Below are 19,666 nucleotides of genomic sequence, written 5' to 3' on the forward strand. Positions count from 1 at the left end.
TGCTTGCACACCTTTATCTGCCCTGCATTCAGAGGGCTGCCAACCACACATCCTCCAAGTTAGCTAAATATGCAGAACCAGTTCTGTAGCATTATGCAGCTGTCTTATTAAATATAATTTTTCTAAAAAAATTTAAAAAAGGAGAAGAAAATCCAGATGTTACAGCTCCATTTACAATAGCCGGTAGCATGTTTGTGCAGTGAACCAAAGACAGTTCATGAGTACACATGTATCCTTGCTGGTGATGCTGAGCCAGGCCCTTACCACTATTCACAAGTCAAACACATGCATAGCTTCACTTACTAACTTTGCTAGTCAGGAATATTATGATTTGTTTTTGTGTGTGTGTTTGTTAGCATAACTGCCCTGCTGCATGATTCTAAAGATGGGAGTCTGTGTACAAAAGGGGTGACAAGCCCCACTCTCTTCTCCCAGTGTGCATAAATGAGCACATGAACTAGACGCCTGTGCTCAAACCTCAAATCAATGTTTCATTTCAAGTCCAGTGTCCGGGGGTACGCGAGGCCTGTTTGGAGACTGCTGCATGATTTCACCACAAAACTACTAGTTTTGATCTATACTTACCGGTTAGCATGTGTGTTTGTGTGTGTGTGTGTGTGTGTGTGTGTGTGTGTGTGTGTGTGTGTGTGTCTGTATGTGTTCATTACTAGAAGCAGCAGTACTGATATACTGTCAGTTTTTTTACACTAAACTTGTCAGCAATACATTTTACCTTAAAATACATTGTTGAGGTACTTAAATAAAACGTCCTCCTCACCAACCGCGATGGCCCTGATGCTCTTGTGACGCATGCGTGAGATCGTTAGGGGTTTAGTGTGTGTGTGTGTGCGTGTGTGTGTGCATGCGTGCGTGCGTGAGTGTGTGCATGTGTGTATATGTGTGTGTTTGTGTGTGTGTGCAGATGGTCAGGTTCCCTCATATTCAGACAAGCTGAGTTTCCTGCTGTTGAACAATCGTGGGAAAATCAGAGGTCAAGACAAAAGGAGAAATAAAGAGGCAGAGAAAGACTGGGTTGCATCCAAATGGCCTGCAACAACTTCCTGCCTTGTTCCTGGTGGATTAGTACAATGTGACAGGTGAAACCAATAGCCTGACGGGAGGTTTGCGTTGACCCCAGCAGGTGGAGGCGTGAGAATGATGTGGGAGCAGAAATAGACATTAATGAGTTTAGAAACCAATGTCCGTTGGTCACAGATGCTCCTGAGACGTGAGCCCTGCAAACACCGACTGCAGACTTTTGTGTGTGAGTTTGGATGACTGCTATGCACTTAATAAAATCCGCACATACATTTTTAAGTGTTCATCTCTGCGCGTGTAAACAATTATAACTCCTCTTACAAAGCATCCACAAATGGATAAAGAATGACTGATACACCCTGTAAAGTAGCTATAATCATATTTGATGAAATGTGAACAAATACACATAAACAAATCCGTACAGTTTGTTATAAGGCATCTATTAACTCTTTATACACACATGAACATGTGAACTCATGAACACCTCAGGCAGGTTTACATTTTACAACTGAAGGGTACGTATAAGTTCTAATCGTTTGTTTTATAGTTTAATCGAAAAAACAAAAATATCTTCTTTTTTTTTAAAAACACAAACGGTTTTCCTTCCTCCATCTCCACCGTTTACCTCCACTGCAGCCGGCAGGCGGCCCGCCGAGCGAGGCTGAGAGGAGCCAGGCGGTCTAGAGGGTGCTGACGTCACGTAAGACAGAATAACAGTTTGCATATTTTAACCCATATCTTTGACTATAGAAATACTGGAGCTGTTAAGTGTATTGTGATGCTTTGAATGCATATTTTTTAAATGGCATTTAACTGTATCTTATCCACCTTTGTAATGTTTACAATTCAAGAAGAACCAAGGAAGGGCAGAGGGGTGTGACTTAATATTAATAATAATATTACACTAAATGTTAAGAAGAGATGAGGTGGCTCCTCTTAAAGACCTGAACAGAGAAGAACCCAAGTAGTCACATAAGGTTTTCATACTACCACAGTGGTAGCACAGTCATCTAACAGGTGTTGCAGTGGTAGCAGCGTCTAAGTGGAACACAACGCTCACTTTACGTGTTCATATTTACTGCACTTTAGTTCTCTAACTATAAGTTACTTTATACAACTAATTTCACTAGGACATTTTACGTTAATTATAAGGCATTACAGAAATGTTACCTGGCAAAAAAAGATGAAGCAGCTGATTTCAAAATATAATTCATAGACAATTTAAAAAGGAATGCCCTTCCTCACAATTTGAGGATTTACATTTGTTTAATCAAATTGAGTTGTCTATTAATACTGGAATAATTAGAATTTTAAATAAAGAGTATACAACAACCGTATGATATAGATTATTATTACTTTGCCTTTATAAACAAACCGCCTCCTTCAATGGTCATTTTCCCAACATACATGCTCAGTGGTTCTTGGGTTCTTACAGAGTGTTACACAATAAGTTATACGGCAGTGTTTCAGAAAACCACTCAGCTTCCTCCTACCGTCAAATAAGTGATGGGAGACATTTTGGATGGTGGCTTTCTTTGGACACAGCACACACCACGCACCTTTAGTTCAGACTGAACTGGTAAAAATGTGTACTCCAAACCTAGAAAATGCATGTGTGCTCATCACTGTTGACAACCACTTTGCTTCCTTAACTCAAACTCAATACACAGTGTCACACACACACACACACACACACACACACACACACACACACACACACACACACACACACACACACACACACACACACACACACACACACACGAGAGTTAGGAATTACAACACTACATTCAGGTAGTGCCAACACATCTTTGATATTGATTAAATAATCATGCATATCAAGATGTACATCTAATTATTGGTGTGAATATTTGTAATATTACTAAGAATCAGAATCAGAACCATTTATTGCTACGTATGTTATCACATACAAGGAATTTGTCATGGCGGGTGGTGCATAACAGTAAACAATAAACACAGTGCAATAAATAGGAGCATGTTTAAATTTACTATTACATTTACAATATAATATACAATTTAAATAAAGTGCACAGACAAACAGATAACAGTACTTTTAAGTGAAATATAAGTAAGTGGATTGTGAAAGTGTATTTAAAAACTTGAAAACATCTCTTGGTGGGTGTAAGAGATGTTTACACATATTTATATATTGATGAAAGATTGTATGGGAAGTGTTAGTATGAAAATGTGTCTTCTTTGAGTTGCCTGTTGACGAGTGTATTTAGAATAATGAGTGTTCACTGCCCTCTAGTGGCCACAGTGAGGAACTTACACTACATTACATGTGTGGCTGACACACACTGAAGTTACAGTTATTATATGTGATAATCACATTCAGGATATGTTGATGAAATAACATTGATATTAACTAATATTAATGTTTGATGATAGTTGTACTGCATATGAGGAGGAGTATATTATTAAAAAATGTAATTAAGAAATATATTATTGGGGAACAGCTATCTGACCATTTGAGTTGTTATTGATAATTCACATAATTCACCATTTTGCAAAAACTGGAAAAGAAACATTTAAATGGAGAAAGACAAGCGCACAGCCGAAGACAGACTTTTTCAAACTTGTCTTCCCTCATTTTAATCCCCGCCCCTCCTCTCTGAACTGTATTACCTTGAAGCCGGAAGCGCGTGGGTTGACATCTTCCCTCCTGATTGGCTCCGAGACGGGAAACGTTTGCAGCGCCTCACCGATTGGTCGAAAGCGGCGCGCTAAAGATCACGTGTCTCTCTTTTCGCGCGAAACTGCAGCTCTGTTGTCGGGACCCTAGCGTGCTGTGTGTATCTGTCCGGAGTGGAGCGGTAAGGCGCTCTGTTTTTGTGTACGTCTCTTTTGAATCTTTTCTACTTCAGCTAGACGCTTGTTTCAGCATGGACGTTGCCACAGCCACCGCGGAGCATGCCGGGGAGATGGTGAAGGACGAGTTGGCTGAGAAATGCCAGAAGTTGTTCCAGGCCTTCTTGGAAGAGTAAGTCGGGCCGCAGCGGGCTTCGAGCGCATTGTGTCGTCGTCGGCCGAGACACGTTTTACAAATAGTCTTCATCGGAATCTATCGAGGATCATATATGACGCGTTGCTCGTGTATTATGTGTGTACTAATGTGTCCCCGCTGCCTGGGTCCGTGTGCAGGTACCAGACCGGGGACGGGGAGGTGAAGTATGTCCGGGAGGCCGAGGAGCTGATCCGGCCCGAGAGGAACACCCTGCTGGTGAGCTTCACGGACCTGGAGGGCTTCAACCAGGAGCTGGCCACCACCATCCAGGAGGAGTACTACAGGTGAACTGACGGACACCGAGCCCGGCCTCATCAACTCGTTGGTCTCAAATCTGTGGATTAACGTGAAGGATTCTGGGGTTTTTCTTTTCAGAGTTTACCCCTTCCTCTGTCGGGCAGTGCGCAACTTCGCTCGGGACCATGGGAACGTTCCCCTCAACAAAGAGTTCTACGTCGCCCTCGAGGAGCTGCCCACCAGACACAAGTAAGACACAAAGCAATCAGTCGCTGTTTTCTCTTCTTCTTCACATTCTGAGCGCTGCATCAACACTCATCCTGTGTTTTTTAATTTAGGATCCGCGAGCTGTCATCCATGCGTATTGGCACTCTGGTGAGGATCAGCGGCCAGGTAGTGAGGACGCACCCTGTCCACCCTGAGCTGGTAAGATGCCCTGCAGTCAACGCATGCACTCAAATAATGAGTGTGTGTGTGTGGTAGCACCTAGAGGTGCCCCCGTACAAATCGAAGCTGTGATGTGAAATACAGCAATGTAGGGCATGTTATAGAATTGTTCTTTTACGATGGCATCCCCAGGTGAGTGGCACCTTCCTGTGCATGGACTGCCAGGCGTTGATCAAAGATGTCCCTCAGCAGTTCAAATACTCGCCGCCTACCATCTGCAGGAACCCCGTCTGCAACAACCGCGCCCGCTTCCACCTCGACACTCACAAGTCCAAGTTCATCGACTTCCAGAAGGTAGACTACAAGCGAGACTGTGTGCGTCTCTGTGCGACGTGAGTCTAACTCTGTGTGCGTCTGTTTTTTATTTTTGTAAAAAAAAATGCAGGTGCGTATTCAGGAGACTCAGGCGGAGCTGCCTCGGGGTTCGATCCCGCGCTCCCTGGAGATCGTCCTGAGGGCCGAGGCCGTGGAGATGGCTCAGGCCGGAGACCGCTGCGACTTCACCGGGACCCTCATTGTTGTGCCGGACGTCTCGCAGCTCAGCACTCCCGGTAGGATTTTTGAACACATTTTTAGCCTTCAAGGGACCGATAGTGACAGTCTAAAAGTCCTTGAACAAATCGTATTTGTTGTTTTATTTTTGGATTCGTCACCTCACGACTCTTTATGGGCGTCTCGTCTCCAGGTGTGCGAGCGGAGACTAGCACCCGCGTAGCTGGAGGTCCCCAGGGCTTTGAGGCTGACGGTTTGAGAGGACTGAAAGCTCTGGGAGTCCGAGAGCTTTCCTACAGACTGGCCTTCCTGGCCTGCAGTGTGGCCCCGACCAACCCACGAGTAAGACACACACACACACACACACACACACACACACACACACACAGAGATAACAACAAATGCATTTCCATAGCAATCGCACCTAGAGCTCTCACTCAGAGAAGCAGATGGAGCTCCAGACATAGCCGGCATTCAAAAGTATTTTTTTTTTTTTTGTTGCAGTTTGGCGGAAAGGAGCTGCGGGACGAGGAGCAGACGGCGGAAAGCATCAAGAGCCAGATGACTGAGAAGGAGTGGGAGAAAGTGTTCGAGATGAGCCAGGACAAGAACTTGTACCACAACCTGTGCACCAGCCTCTTCCCCACCATCCACGGTCAGTGCTGCGCCCGCCGTTGAACATTTTCCATTTCCAGGAAAAGTCTTGCCAAAGGGTATTAAAGCCGTGGCTCTGTAGTTAAATGGTGGTGTGGGGGCACCGTGCTTTGCAGGCAATGACGAGGTGAAGCGTGGCATCCTGCTGATGCTGTTTGGAGGCGTTCCCAAGACGACCATGGAGGGAATCGCGCTGAGAGGAGACGTCAACGTCTGCGTCGTCGGAGACCCCAGTACTGCCAAGAGTCAGTTCCTCAAGTACGTGAGGAAACTTAAGGTCAAATCACCAGGAACAGCTGGGCCATTGTGATCTGTCAAATGCAGGACTGACCATTCAGGCTGAGTGACAATTTAAGATAAGATAATCCTTTATTAGTCCCTCAGTGGGGAAATTACAGGAGCATTGCTCACAAGTGAATAAAATAATAATAAAATAGAAACAAGTAATATAAATAGGCAGTAAAACAGTAGAATATTAATATACAGACTGAATAGAAAAGTATATATTAAAAGGTACTTAGACGTATTGCACGTAATATTGCACCAGGTGAATGCTATATATGTGTGTGTTTGTGTGTGCAGGCACGTGGAGGAGTTCAGCCCCAGAGCCGTGTACACCAGCGGAAAGGCCAGCACCGCTGCGGGTCTGACGGCAGCAGTGGTCAGAGACGAGGAGTCCGGCGAGTTTGTCATCGAGGCTGGAGCTCTGATGCTGGCCGACAACGTGAGTGTTGTAGACGGGAGATAAAAGAAAGGGGGAAAAAGACACACGGTGTGTTTTTTATTTTTTTTTATTTTTACAATGACTGTTTTTCCCCTACAGGGCGTGTGCTGCATCGACGAGTTCGACAAGATGGACATCAAGGACCAGGTGGCCATCCACGAAGCAATGGAGCAGCAGACCATCAGCATCACCAAGGCCGGAGTCAAGGTAGCGTACACGAAGGCAATACGACGTTTACACAACGTTTCAAACTTGCTTCTTAAGCCGTGCCTGCAACCCGCCTTTAACCCGTCTCCTCCTCTAGGCCACCCTGAATGCGCGCACCTCCATCCTGGCTGCCGCCAACCCCGTCGGCGGGCGCTACGATCGCAGCAAGAGTCTGAAGCAGAACGTCAACATGACCGCCCCCATCATGAGCCGCTTTGACCTCTTCTTCATCCTGGTGGACGACTGTAATGAGGTGCAGTGGAGTCCGTGCATTTGTTCCACCACCGATTGTCAAATAGACTTGCATTTTTATTTCAGTTTTATTTTTTACATGTCTGGGTTATGTTCCCCTCACTTCTTGTTTCGATCCTTTTACTTTTTACTTGGCATCCTCTGCTCTGATGCAGTAACGATCCAGTTTCCCCGTAGGTATTATTAACTGTTTAATTGACATTTTAAATTGATCCTTGTGTGTCCCAGGTGACGGACTACGCCATCGCCAGGCGCATCGTGGACCTGCACTGTCGCGGAGATGAGTCCGTGGACAGGCTGTACTCGCTGGACGAGATCCGCAGATACTTGCTCTTCGCAAGGCAGTTCAAACCCAAGGTGTGCGTCAGCCTGCAAAAAATGTGTGTGCGTGTTCACATCAGGTTAACGGCGTGTACTTAACCATTGCATATCCGCCTGTAGATCTCCAGTGAATCGGAAGAGTTCATCGTCGAGCAGTACAAGCGCCTCCGCCAGCGCGACGGCTCCGGGGGCGTGACCAAGTCCGCCTGGAGGATAACGGTGCGGCAGCTGGAGAGCATGATCCGCCTCTCGGAGGGCATGGCGCGCATGCACTGCTGTGATGAGGTGGGCACCGACCTACGGTTCATCTGCCGTTCAGCGAAGTGACCGTTTTGCAGAAAGCAAGCTGCAAGTATAGATTTCTGGCTCAAACTTGGAGCCAGAAAATTACCGTATAATGTTTTTTTTTTTCTCAACGTGATCGAACATGATGTAATATGCTCGCAATATGATTATTTCACAACCCCCAAACACTTTGGGCCAAAGGGATATGTTTAATTGACTGTGAATTAATGTATTGTAACTTGTAACTCCCACACACATACAGGATGTTGACCGCTGCTTTTCCTCTTTGTGTCTTCAGGTGCAGCCCAAACATGTGAAGGAAGCCTTCCGTCTTCTGAACAAATCCATCATCAGAGTTGAGACGCCCGACATCAACCTGGAGCAGGACGACGAACTGGAGGGGGACGAGGAGGAGCAGCAGCAAGAGGATGGTACGCGCACATGCAGAGACATGACGTGCCTATCTATCTATGCTGGGCCTGTAGTTTGTACAGTGACTGAAATAAGATCCGGGTTTTCTTTGCAGGAAGCGCCATCCCTAACGGAGTGAACAGGCACGTGGATGGCGTTAACGGGCACGCCAATAATGGAACTAACGGCCACGTCGACGGCGTGAATGGACACCCTGAGTCTGGCAGCCAGGCCAAACCGGCCCTGCGCCTGTCCTTCCCCGAATACAGGCGCATCTCCAACCTGCTGGTCTTGCATCTGCGGCGGGCGGAGGAAGGTGCGAGTCGTTGAAAAGTGTTTTCTAATTTCCCGTGCTCGTTTCGTCTTTTCTCGTTCGGTAATCGGTCCTAACATCCCCCGCTCTCTTTGTGTTGCAGCTGAGGAGGAGGAGGAGCTGAAGAAAAGTGCGGTGGTCAACTGGTACCTGAAGGAGATCGAGTCAGAGATTGACTCCGAGGAGGAGCTCGTCAACAAGAAGGGTCTGATAGAGAAGGTCCTCCACCGGCTGGTGCACTACGTGAGTCCACCCGCTCCACAAACGCAACCGCTGATATCAAACCGACGGTCATTTCACGCCGGCGTGACTTGACCCATGTGTGTCTGCTCCCCCCCAGGATCACATCCTCATCGAGCTGTCTCCGGCGGGGCTGAAGGGCTCGGAACCCGCGACAACAGAGGAAGAAGAAGTTGTTCTGGTCGTCAACCCCAACTACGCGCTGGAGGACTAAACTCCTCGGGCTTCCACGAGTGTTGATTTATTAAAACCTCGACAATGAAGTTGATCAAGTTGTTTTTGAATGATCGTATGTAATGCGTACATATTGGTAACATTTGAGATGTTATTTGACTGTACAGAAGACTCTGGGGCTCTTTTGATATAAACGTAAAATGTAAAATCTGTTACTCAACCTGACTTGTAAATATGCTGCTCTCTCTTCCTCCAGTTGTTTGCTGACTTCGGGGAACTGTGTTCACAACTGTATATTCAATGCTTACATTGAGCCTTACGCACCGCCATGGTTTCAAGTTATCTTGTATGTATTTTTGTAAAATGATGACATGAAACGTTAATGGTTTGATAAATAAAATGTTGACACAAAACCGCTTGGTGCTGTTTTCCTGCTGCGCTCTGGAGAAGCGCAACACCTGCCGTTGTCCACTAGGTGGCAGCAGTCGGGACCCCAATTGAAATGCCACTGCGCATGCTCGACAAGCATTATTCAACAAACATGGCGGCATCCTACGTGACGGCAGTCAGGACAGCGTTTACAGGTAAAAAAAAAACTAACTCCTTAACGTCCTGTAAAAAGTAACCCTTTAGATACTATTTAATAAAATAAACAGCCAAGCTAACCTCCGTGTAAATTAGGTAATGTGGCGTTATTTTGAACGGGTGCATGTCCTTGTTTATACTCTGTAACCACACTGAACCCTCACATAAACCTCGCCGCAGAGGTGACGGTCATGTCGTTGAAACACTGACTCCTTCAGTTATTTTAGGTGTACGCCTTGTTTCCGGCCGGTGGCTCCTGACGCAGAGGTGCCGACCCCCGGCAGTGTGTCAATGTGTGCGGCTGCACATCTCTCCTGCTGCCGCCCTGTGCAGCTCCAGGATTAAACCGCAGAGGAGCAGCCAGCCGCCCGGCACAGACGACAGGAGAGCCGAGGAAGAGGAGGAGGGTCCTGCATACATCCCCAAGAAACAGGCGAAGAACCCCATGGTGGTGATCGGCTATGCCTGGTGAGTGTCTTCTCGTCATTCCTGTGCACCTTTAGTGTCTCACAAAATAACCAAAACAACATTTGTTCGACTCGCAGTGGGCAAAAACGCTATGCCTTGTAACACTGGGCCTAATTAACTGTAAAGCATATGTTCAGTAACATCGTGTACTCCTGTAGAGGGAAAACTGATTGAATTACTTCGATGAAAAGAAAACATGAACACTGTAGACTGAAATCTGTTAGAATTAGCTGTCCATACACGTTGTGTTGCCCACGAAGTAAACTAATCAATCTCCCCCTCCAGGATGATAGGCCTCCCCACAGGTGTCATTGGCTTCGTCCTGGCCAAGAGAGAAGTGGACAAGAACCGGCTGAAGCAGCTGAAGGTTCGACAGAGGATGAGTCGGTCAAATGAGGGTGAATATGCAGGGAGTCGCTACCACCATGGCGTGGAGGATGCCAAGCTGGACCAGTGATGGACGTGAATGTTTCCACAAGACGGTGACTGCACTGGACTAAAGGCCCAAAGACTGATTACAGAAGATAGTTCAACTTTATGAGCTTGAGTTTAACACATCCAAAACCTCAGAGGGCCATTTCTTCCAGACAGATGCAGGAAATCTAAGAAGGAAGGTGCTGGAGACCGAACCGTTTTTTTCTTCTCTTGCTCATAAACAAAGATGGCATATCCTGTTAAAGTTGAATTTTGAATTTGGAGAACAATCACGTGTTTATTAGCCGTGATGCTAGGATAAAGAAAATAAATGTATATTTATAAATTTGTGAATACATAAACGAGAATCATCACTTGTACACATGCATACGAACTATATCAAAAGTGCAACTGTTTGTTTTTTATATTAAAAGGCATACAAAATGTCCTTATCAATGATATGCATGTTTACAAACACATTCAAAGTATCTGCCTTAGTTGAGTTTTAGTATGTACTGTAACTTTGGTTTACAAACATACCCACTCGCATCTAAAAATGAAGGCACAGAAAAATAATAACAGCCCAATATGATCAGAATCCTACAACAGTAATTCAATGCCCAACAACGATGTAAACAGAGGAGAATAGAGATGAAACAAGTGGTTTCCATAAACACAGATAAAGTCCCTGCACATACATTTCTCTTTTTAGAACATTAGAATATAATATCATGCTTGTTTTTGGTGACATCACTTCACACCTGAATGAACTACATTTCAAGGTGTATCCCTTATTTTACTTTAAACGAGGGAAGAACATTTATTGGTTATGTTTTATTTATAATTATAATTCATCCAGTTCAATTTGAAAACTGACAATCAAAATCACTGTATAGTATGTCAAACAGTCATGAAACTGAAATTAAACTATTGAAAAAAGTAAAAATATTCATAATTTCCAACCTTGAATCAAATACTTCCCATCTTCTCCCTCTGTACTATACAATATGTATTACATCCACTTTCTCTCCACACAGCATCAATAATGGACACTTAATGTGTTGACCACAAAGTCAAATAATGAATATGTAATAATGTCTTCCTCCTTGCCAAGAGAGAGGGTTGAAAAGAGGATGAGTCGGTCAAATAAGGGAGAATATGCAAAGGATCTTAATATTATGAGCTCGAGTTTCCATCCAAAACCTCTTAGCGCCATTTCTTCCTGAGACGGATGCAATAAATGTAAGAAGCAATGTGCTGGAGGCCGAGCCTTTAATCAGAAGTTAGTTTTTCTTGCGCATGAACAAAGATGGAAAATCCTGTTCCATCTTTCCATCAAGTTGACCAGTAAATCTCGAGAACGATCACATGTTTCTTAAGCCTTGATGCTGATGCGTCTATAAATATAATAAAATAAAATGTATATTTAGAATGAAGAATCATTATTGGTACAAATGCATATAAAACCACATGAAAACAAATGTTTATTTGTTAATGAAGAGGCAAAAAAAAGAAAAGAAACTCCTCATCGTTGATATGTACATTTACAAAGACAGCCCACCATCTGTGCTGCGCATTCAAAATGTCTGCCATAGTTGTTTTTAATCAAGGGCTGTATGTAACATGTGTCTATACTACGTATGAATATGAATGCAGTTGATCATGTCGGAGCTTTTGGAAAAAGCCACCTTAGCTGAAACTCTAATAATTTACCACCATGGCATTGACTGTGTTGTTATCCTGTGTGGACAAACTCTGCTCTGCTGGCACTCGGTATCTGACCCGAGATTCGACTGTAATGGAAATATAGAAACCGACCCAATACGTAACAATGCTATAAAATCCCGTGGGGTACGACCCTTTAGTTCTGAAAGTGAAAAATCAAATCTAAAAAAAAAAAAAAAGGCATTTTGAAGGCACTGTAGTGATGTAGAACTTCTAGAGCAACACGTGTTAAACCAGCAGCACAGGTCCGTTAACATGAAGCGTGGCAGCAGAATGGAGTCATTAGGTGTGCTGAGCTGAATTTTTCGGGGGTGGCCACATAAATCACCAATGTGTCAGTACTGCTAATACTAAGTGTAGGTTTGAGTGTCCATACTGGTGGCATGAGGATCAACACCAAACGTTGCATCACGTTTTCAGCACAAACACTTTTCTTGGAGCAGATTTTCGATGCAATTTATCATTAAAGCCTGTTTTTGTCTTCTAACGTGCATATTAATAAAAGGAACAGTTCGACAGTTTGAAAAATATTCTGATTCCCTTTCTCACTGAGAGTTAGACGAGGCGATCAATAACCGCTCTCTATGAAGCTGCAGCCAGCTGGCAGTGGACTAGAAAAGAGGGGAGGCTATTGGTCCGGTTCTGTCCAAAGGTAACCAAAAGCTTCCTGTACCTGCACCTGTAAAGCTCATTAATTAACACTTTATACACACTAAATGTACAAAAACCTGAGCGGTGACAAATAGGCCCTCACCCCAACCTGGGCGTGAGTTTGCTCTGTGCATCCCAAGCTCATCAAAAATTGTGATTGATTGTGGAGCAGAAAAATAATAATAATAATAATCTCTCCAAAAATAATAGGATCCTCGCACTTTCGGTGCCTACTTATATATACTCGTATAACATATACTGTATAACACGGTCTAAGAGAGCTTTAGAAGTGCCGGTAGGCAGATTTTCTACCTTCAGACGAACCAAATTTGGGGGGAAGGTGCCTTGCTGTGTTCGCAAATTGGAGTTTGATTTGAGTCGGTTTGCCCATTTCTTCAACATTCATACAGTCAGGCTCCTGTTCATATATACATGTATAGTGTATACATCTACATGCAGAGAAAAACGTTGATACACGTTTACCTTAACTTAGGTCCAGCAAGAGTGAATAAATATTGCAGCTGGCATAGGTATTTGCGGTATTTATATTGCAATATTAATATTCTTTTCAAACCACTGAAAAGTTGCTTAATGCTATAGAAAAGGTGCTTTTTTTTTGTATGGGAGGAACCTATGACAAAATCTCAAATTCAGCCCATAGACATTCACCAGACTGCGTCACAATGTTTTCTGATTTGACTGAAAACAAAGCACAAGGTTTATAAAAAAAAAGAAGCACGGAATGGTTTTTGCAGTCGTTGGTTGACTCCAAATTGGTTGCGTACCCTCACTTCCAATCATTTGGTTGAGAAACCGATAATCTGCAGCAGGAAGAGGAAGATCTGGACGATGTCGACGTAGAGGGAGAGCGCTGCGAACACATACTCCTCTGGACTGATGGAGTGCTTCCTGTTCCCTATCAGCAGCTGTGTGTGGTACGCCAGGAACTACAGGACAGGCAAGAGACATTCAGAATAACAAGTGAAAAATAAATGACGCAGTACAAAACCGCCATCCGAAGTGAAATTGCGTACTCACCAAGGTGAAACCAATGGCCCCCATCGCTGCATAAAGCATGTGAAGCCACGGAATCTGCAACAACAAACATTCATTCATTCATTACAATGATGGAAACTTGAAAACGTGCGTTATTGAGTGCATTTTGTTGTTCACGTCAGCCTTAACTCACATATTTGAATGACAGCACAATCGTTGTGATGATGCCAGTCACAAACATTACGATCCCGAGGACACAGAAGAGGCCCTGGCACTTGGTGAAGTCCACCTAGAAAGAGAAACCACACACAGCCAAGTCAGTATAGGCGTGACCGCACTCGTACACTGTGGCCATTTGAAGCTGATAAGCACTCCCACCTTTGTCTGGAAGCAGAAGACTGTGACGGCAATGCAGACGACGGCAGTGATCCCCAGAGCGAGAAACACTGCTTTTGTCTCATAGTAGCTAAAAGCAAAGAGCAGCACACAGTTAGTTCTGAGGGGAAGTGTGTGTGTGTGTGTGTGTGTGTGTGTGTGTGTGTGTGTGTGTGTGTGTGTGTGTGTGTGTGCATCCCAGTCGGTCCAAAATGTCATCAGGTCATCATGTTTTCCTTAGACAGTTGTGCGTAATTGTTAAGATTAGCGTTTGAATACCTGGGTTATGGTTTCGTAAGGTCACAGTGACCTTGATCTCTGACCACTAAATCCGATACAGTACTTCATCCACCAGCAGGGTTGTGTCAGGTTCAAGTGAACATGTGGTTCTCAAAAACCGCAACAGGCTCAAGAACCACCATATCGTCTCTGAGGGAAATCTCTAATGATTAAACCACACACACAATATTCCATGTTCCTATATTGAATATTTTAAGAAGTTCTGGTACTTATGACAGACACACACACACACACACACACACACACACACACACACACACACACACACACACACACACACACACACACACACACACACACACACACACACACACACACACCTCCCCCCCAACTCCCCTACCTGGAAATGGATCCAGTCATGTAGGACAGAGCCAGGGTCTGTAAAAAAAATGTTTTAAAGTTATTTTCCATTGAAAAAAAAAAAAATCTAAATCCTGGAACCGGCCTACATCACTAACAACGTCTCTGATTATAAGCTAACAGAAGAGAAGGGATGGCCCCCTTATATAAATAATGACACACGATATATTACTGCAATATTTACATATTTTCTTGTTCTACGAACACATTGCTGAAAAACAGCAGTCTCTAATTACTTCCTGATTCACAAGTTCGCTTCAAGTCATCTGACTTACAAAGATGGACAGCAGAAGGACGTTCCATGGGAACTTCCTCCTAAAAAGAGAGCGAGGTTAGAATTTGGAATGCGGCCGTATGAATATTCCGTCTACTAATATTCTCTATAAAACTGGGAACTCACCGGGGGCCCTTACAGCAGACCAGCACAAGGTGGGTGACGAAGTACACAGCACTAAAACAGCAAAATGCAGGGAGGAATAAATTAATCTTCACAAGCTTTCGTTTCCTATTCCTAGAAAACACAGCTTAAAAAAGGCTCCGACGTCGCCTCAGAGTGAGACTTACTATGACGCCCAATAGATGGCCGGGTTTCTCCGTACGAAAAGTCGGACAGGTTGGCTGTAAGCAACACAGGCAGACTTAACAGCATGACACACACACAGACACATAAATAGAAACAGGCACACACAACATTCTGTATACTCACACAAATGTGAACACAGCTACGATGGCTGTGGTGACAAGGAGCTGAGATGCCAAAATCAAGTACACCTGAAGACACATGTGAAAGAGGGACGTTACACCCCGCGCCTTTTCTACTCTGCTCTGCAACTCAAACGTACATGACAGACACAAACTGGGGGCTAATGCATTACAGTTTGGGCGACAGGTGTGTTTTACCTTTCTTATGAAGGCATGCCGAATGCTCATAGTGTCCCAGCCGCTGTCGCTCGCCGCAAACTCATCCCCTGTGTGGTGGGCAGAACGGAAATATGAGCAAAGACACACAGAGCGCCAGGTAACGTGCCATCGCTCACCAATTAGGAGTCAAGAGACGAAGGCGTCGCAACATCACAGTTTAAAGTGACAGCTTCACATTTTGGGAAATACTCTTGCTCCCTTTTTCTCGCAGAGACCTTGAAGAAAAGATTGATACCACTCTCACGGACGTGAGTGATAGCTAGCGTCTCATCTAACTCTGGCCGAAGAAGTGAGAAAGCTTGCTTTTCCAAAATGTTTAGCTCCTCCTTTAAACAAATGAAGCTTTACTAGTGAGTGTAATTGGTGGTCGGCTGTGATGCATTCAAGTGAAATGTTTTTTAAACTAATTTAATTTAATTATTGCATCAGCAAGATCGGTTTCTACATTCTGCTGGTTGGATGTAGCTTGCTTTTCCCCCCTTCTAATTGGTTCAACAAACTAGAGTTTTTCTTATTTGACATTTGTTTGTAATAAAAGTCTAAACCAATTAGAAGACACAAACTGAAATGCTCAAGCAGTCCCCGTCTTACCAGAGCTTAGGATATCCGATGGAATGGTAGGCGGCATGATAGGTGGCATGGGAGGAGGATTGTGGTAGCCCGCTCCTGGATGCCCACCATGGTGGGGCTGTCCTGGGTACGGGGCGGGGGGATAGCCGCCTGGCTGGCCTGGATACAGAGGGGCGTTTGGACCACTGGGGTAGGGAGCAGAGGGCTGGCCTGGCTGGGGACCCCCAAACGCAGGGAAGCCGTACGCAGGGGGTGGTGGGTAATCCCCACCCTGAGGTGGGTACATCGGGCCCCGGGACTCATCATACACTGGCGGGTAGTCTGACCTGGACATTGCGCCTGGGAGGAGGAAATTTGGAGAAAATACTGTTAATGCCCATTTGACTTTGTACAACAGCAGACAACAGGTGAGTGAATAGTAAGGAACAAACAACAAGGACAAACACGTCGCCCTTTCATCTTATCACAGATACCTTTCTCTAATAAATTGTTTCATATTAGCAATTGATGAATCTAGAATGACCACCTCACAGCTGTATGCATCCAGTCAAGTTGTGGTTTAAATCGTTGCCTGTTCAAAACTAGATGACAAAAAAGGCCATAAAAGGTTATAGTATAGTTAGGTCATACAAAAAAGCCAGAGTCATAATAAAGTTGAAAAAAACATGTGAATTTAAATGAGTTTCCGATGGCAAAAGTCATTGTGAAGTATGTCATAATATATTCATTGTATAGCTGCCATAGAACGTCTTAAGAAAGTCATAGTATACCATAGTAGTATGCCAAAAACTAGAGCTACTGCTTTGCAGTTTAATAATAATAATACATTTTATTTGTATAGCGCTTAAGGCAAGTTTACGTCCCAGTCGGTCCAAAATGTCATCAGGTCATCATGTTTTCCTTAGACAGTTATGCGCAATTGTTAATATTAGCATTTGAGTACCTGGGTTATGGTTTCGTAAGGTCCTTACAGTACTTTATCCACCAGCAGGGTTGTGTCAGGTTCAAGTGAACATGTGGTTCTGCTTCGCAATGTGGTTCCCAAAAACCGCAACAGGCTCAAGAACCACCATATCGTCTCTGAGGGAAATCTCTAATAATACCCCCTCCACCCCACACACACACACACACACACACACACACACACACACACACACACACACACACACACTAACTAAGCCTCCATATTTTAAAAAGCAAGCCTGTGTTAAGGAGTTTCCTTTTTGCTCACTTGCTTGCTCACTGGGGCTTTTTAGGGGAACACGCACAGTGAAGGAATTCAAGAGCTAGCTCACACCACATGCCATTACATCACACCCACAGCGCCAAGCAACAGGCCCGAAAACACTGAACGGAAAAAAGTGCTTCAGAGTATCTGCAGTCCGACAGTCATCAAGGAAACCACAGAGCCGATCACTCACTCGGTCGGTGAGACACTGTGGAGCTGAAGGTGTTCGAATGGAAGGGTGTAGCTCTCCTGGAGGAGTCACAGTGGTGGACAGACCAGTTGGAGCGAGGGACAAGCTGGTGGCTGACGTTGAGTTCCCACGTTTGATTATCATACTTCATCCTCACCATGAACACCAAGTGATCCTCGTCATGTTTCGGAGTCACTGGTGCACCCTTTGACAACACGGTCTCAATGTTGTTTGCGAAAAATATCAAATATCTCTTTGCACATCAGTGACATCACGGGCAGGGAGGCCTTGTGCAACTTGCATCATGCCAAGCCTGTCATTTGGGACAACGCGACAATCTTAAAATACCTTACGAGACAATAAGAGAAGGAACTGGTTTGACAAACCTTTCCATTTAACTGATTTTATATTAATAAAAGGTCTTCTAGGGACTACTTTAATGCAATCAATCTTACTGTATTGGCCTCTGTCAGAATGCCAAAAATAATCGATAACAACAAATAATCGTTTGTTTCTCAGACCTATAACAGGAACATAAAGTGTGACATCACAAAGATGTCTTTGACAGCAGTTTGTGTCGATGGGGTGACTGAATGAATGAGTCCAGAGGAACCTGCCCATCACTGCACGGGACATGTGTCATTACACCTGAGGGGAAATAAATGGAAGTAATTTGTTTACGGAAATGTGTCGGTACGCTTGAAGAAGAAAAAGTTTGAATCTTTGCGTGGGAATATCTAGTGTATTTAAATTAATCTGCATTTGTTCAGAAAACAATACATGTAGCGATTTTTTCCTGAACAAGATGTATTTAGGTAATCCCAGCCGATTTTAGGTTCACCAATAATACTTTGTTACGTTTACTCTGACCGAGTATAACTGTGAAGAGCGAGAAGACAAGGGGAGTGAGCCACGAGTGGACCATCAGCCCTGGTTCTTTCCAGTTCCACTAAAGGGACAACCATCTCAAGAAAGAAAATTTAAGGGGGACCACTTAAGGAGTTAACACTGGAGCCATACAACTTAACAACATATTAACAGAAACTCGGATTGTGGTGTGAAACAATTCTCTTCTTAAGCAACACTTACAGAAATATGCCTCAAATCATTGTAAAATATAAATTTGACTTGATTTACTTAATACAAGTAAGATGATTTCTCTTAAATCTATTTTTATTTCGACAAGAGCTAGTCTTGCTTAAACTAAATAGAATTCAAAACGTTGCCTTATGTGGATCAAGCCAGATATATGTATTAGTGTAACGGTGAGTTAATTTGTGCTGGGCCCTGAGTGAGTATGAATGCTGTATCTGTAACTTTATCTGGTGCTGCAGCTGGAGGCAATGTCGTAAACAAACAACCACATTTGTGGACACGTAAACGAGATGCGTGTAGTTTCCACATTGGAAAAGGCAAACAGAAAATGTGGACCATCAGTTCCCCACATTTCATATTCCGACCCAAGTCTCCAGACAGACAGCAGTCTGTAGTATTCATCAGTTCACACTGAGGCTGAATTAAACTTTGATACTGTACATTTCCTTGACTGAGCGGAGGGTGACATGTCACCCGGACTAGGAGCACAAGGAGCCCTTTCAGGTGGCGAGGTTACAGCCTGTATCACGCTCTAGTGTGACACTAACACAAGGTTCACGCGACACGCACGAGCAACAGCCTAACCTCTATGTAGGGTGGGTTTCGGGATAACTGAACCGCCGTGGAAACACGACAAACATGAACACACGCATGTAGCTCTTACTTACCGAATACAAGACGCCAGGGAAAGAAAACGGGCTGGTCGTATCAGATAGCGTTAAGCTCCCAGCGGTGAAAATGAGGAAACTCGAAGGATTTCCCGTGTTTCCGGTGTGGGCCACGCCCTCTGTGTTGACTCCGACGTGCTGAAGAGATGTGAAGGTGTTCCCGTGAAGTTGTCCGTCTGCCGTCAGGTCCGTCCTCCTGCTCCTCCCGCCGTGGGTTGAGCAGCAGCAACCGAGAAGCGCAGGGTGGAGTCCGGAGGAGTCCGTCATACGGGCGCGCGCGGTGCGTAAGCAACAGGG

General features: G+C 44.5%; 3 protein-coding genes across 3 annotated transcripts; 2 read left to right on the forward strand and 1 right to left on the reverse strand.

Annotated features, from left to right (window-relative positions):
* The first annotated feature begins 3,931 nt into the window (after positions 1 to 3,931).
* On the forward strand, positions 3,932 to 9,224 carry mcm6 (minichromosome maintenance complex component 6). Its single transcript, XM_079214169.1, has 18 exons — positions 3,932 to 4,042; positions 4,204 to 4,350; positions 4,442 to 4,552; positions 4,642 to 4,729; positions 4,883 to 5,044; positions 5,136 to 5,301; positions 5,436 to 5,584; positions 5,747 to 5,897; positions 6,013 to 6,154; positions 6,479 to 6,620; positions 6,720 to 6,827; positions 6,925 to 7,080; positions 7,308 to 7,436; positions 7,521 to 7,685; positions 7,984 to 8,116; positions 8,212 to 8,412; positions 8,513 to 8,652; positions 8,750 to 9,224. The coding sequence occupies exons 1-18, from the start codon at positions 3,945 to 3,947 to the stop codon at positions 8,861 to 8,863; spliced, it is 2,502 nt and encodes an 833-aa protein (XP_079070295.1). The 5' UTR covers positions 3,932 to 3,944; the 3' UTR covers positions 8,864 to 9,224.
* A 140-nt stretch (positions 9,225 to 9,364) lies between these two features.
* On the forward strand, positions 9,365 to 10,742 carry LOC306748182 (uncharacterized protein; the record flags this gene model as incomplete). Its single annotated transcript, XM_079231316.1, has 3 exons — positions 9,365 to 9,407; positions 9,636 to 9,876; positions 10,162 to 10,742. 3 exons carry the CDS (start codon positions 9,365 to 9,367, stop codon positions 10,331 to 10,333), a joined length of 456 nt encoding a protein of 151 aa, XP_079087442.1. The 3' UTR covers positions 10,334 to 10,742.
* Positions 10,743 to 11,749: 1,007 nt separating this feature from the next.
* On the reverse strand, positions 11,750 to 19,419 carry tmbim1a (transmembrane BAX inhibitor motif containing 1a). Its single transcript, XM_079231061.1, has 12 exons — positions 19,370 to 19,419; positions 16,210 to 16,527; positions 15,598 to 15,665; positions 15,404 to 15,468; positions 15,262 to 15,315; positions 15,098 to 15,148; positions 14,973 to 15,012; positions 14,678 to 14,715; positions 14,041 to 14,128; positions 13,856 to 13,951; positions 13,705 to 13,758; positions 11,750 to 13,613 (listed from the first exon to the last, which is right to left on the reverse strand). Exons 2-12 carry the CDS (start codon positions 16,520 to 16,522, stop codon positions 13,464 to 13,466), a joined length of 1,017 nt encoding a protein of 338 aa, XP_079087187.1. The 5' UTR covers positions 16,523 to 16,527; positions 19,370 to 19,419; the 3' UTR covers positions 11,750 to 13,463.
* Between the last annotated feature and the right edge of the window lie 247 nt (positions 19,420 to 19,666).

This window comes from Taurulus bubalis (genome assembly GCF_910589615.1).
Source record: "Taurulus bubalis genome assembly, chromosome: 1".
NCBI lineage: Eukaryota > Metazoa > Chordata > Actinopteri > Perciformes > Cottidae > Taurulus > Taurulus bubalis.

Coding starts and splice junctions, on each gene's coding strand:
- mcm6 (XM_079214169.1), top strand. CDS start 3,945: ATGGACGTTGCCACAGCCACCGCGGAGCATGCCGGGGAGATGGTGAAG. Junction 4,553..4,641: donor GAGCTGCCCACCAGACACAA/GTAAGACACAAA, acceptor TTTTTAATTTAG/GATCCGCGAGCTGTCATCCA. Junction 6,828..6,924: donor TCACCAAGGCCGGAGTCAAG/GTAGCGTACACG, acceptor CTCCTCCTCTAG/GCCACCCTGAATGCGCGCAC.
- tmbim1a (XM_079231061.1), bottom strand. CDS start 16,522: ATGTCCAGGTCAGACTACCCGCCAGTGTATGATGAGTCCCGGGGCCCG. Junction 15,469..15,597: donor GGCATGCCTTCATAAGAAAG/GTAAAACACACC, acceptor ATGTGTCTTCAG/GTGTACTTGATTTTGGCATC. Junction 13,614..13,704: donor GGGCCATTGGTTTCACCTTG/GTGAGTACGCAA, acceptor CCTGTCCTGTAG/TTCCTGGCGTACCACACACA.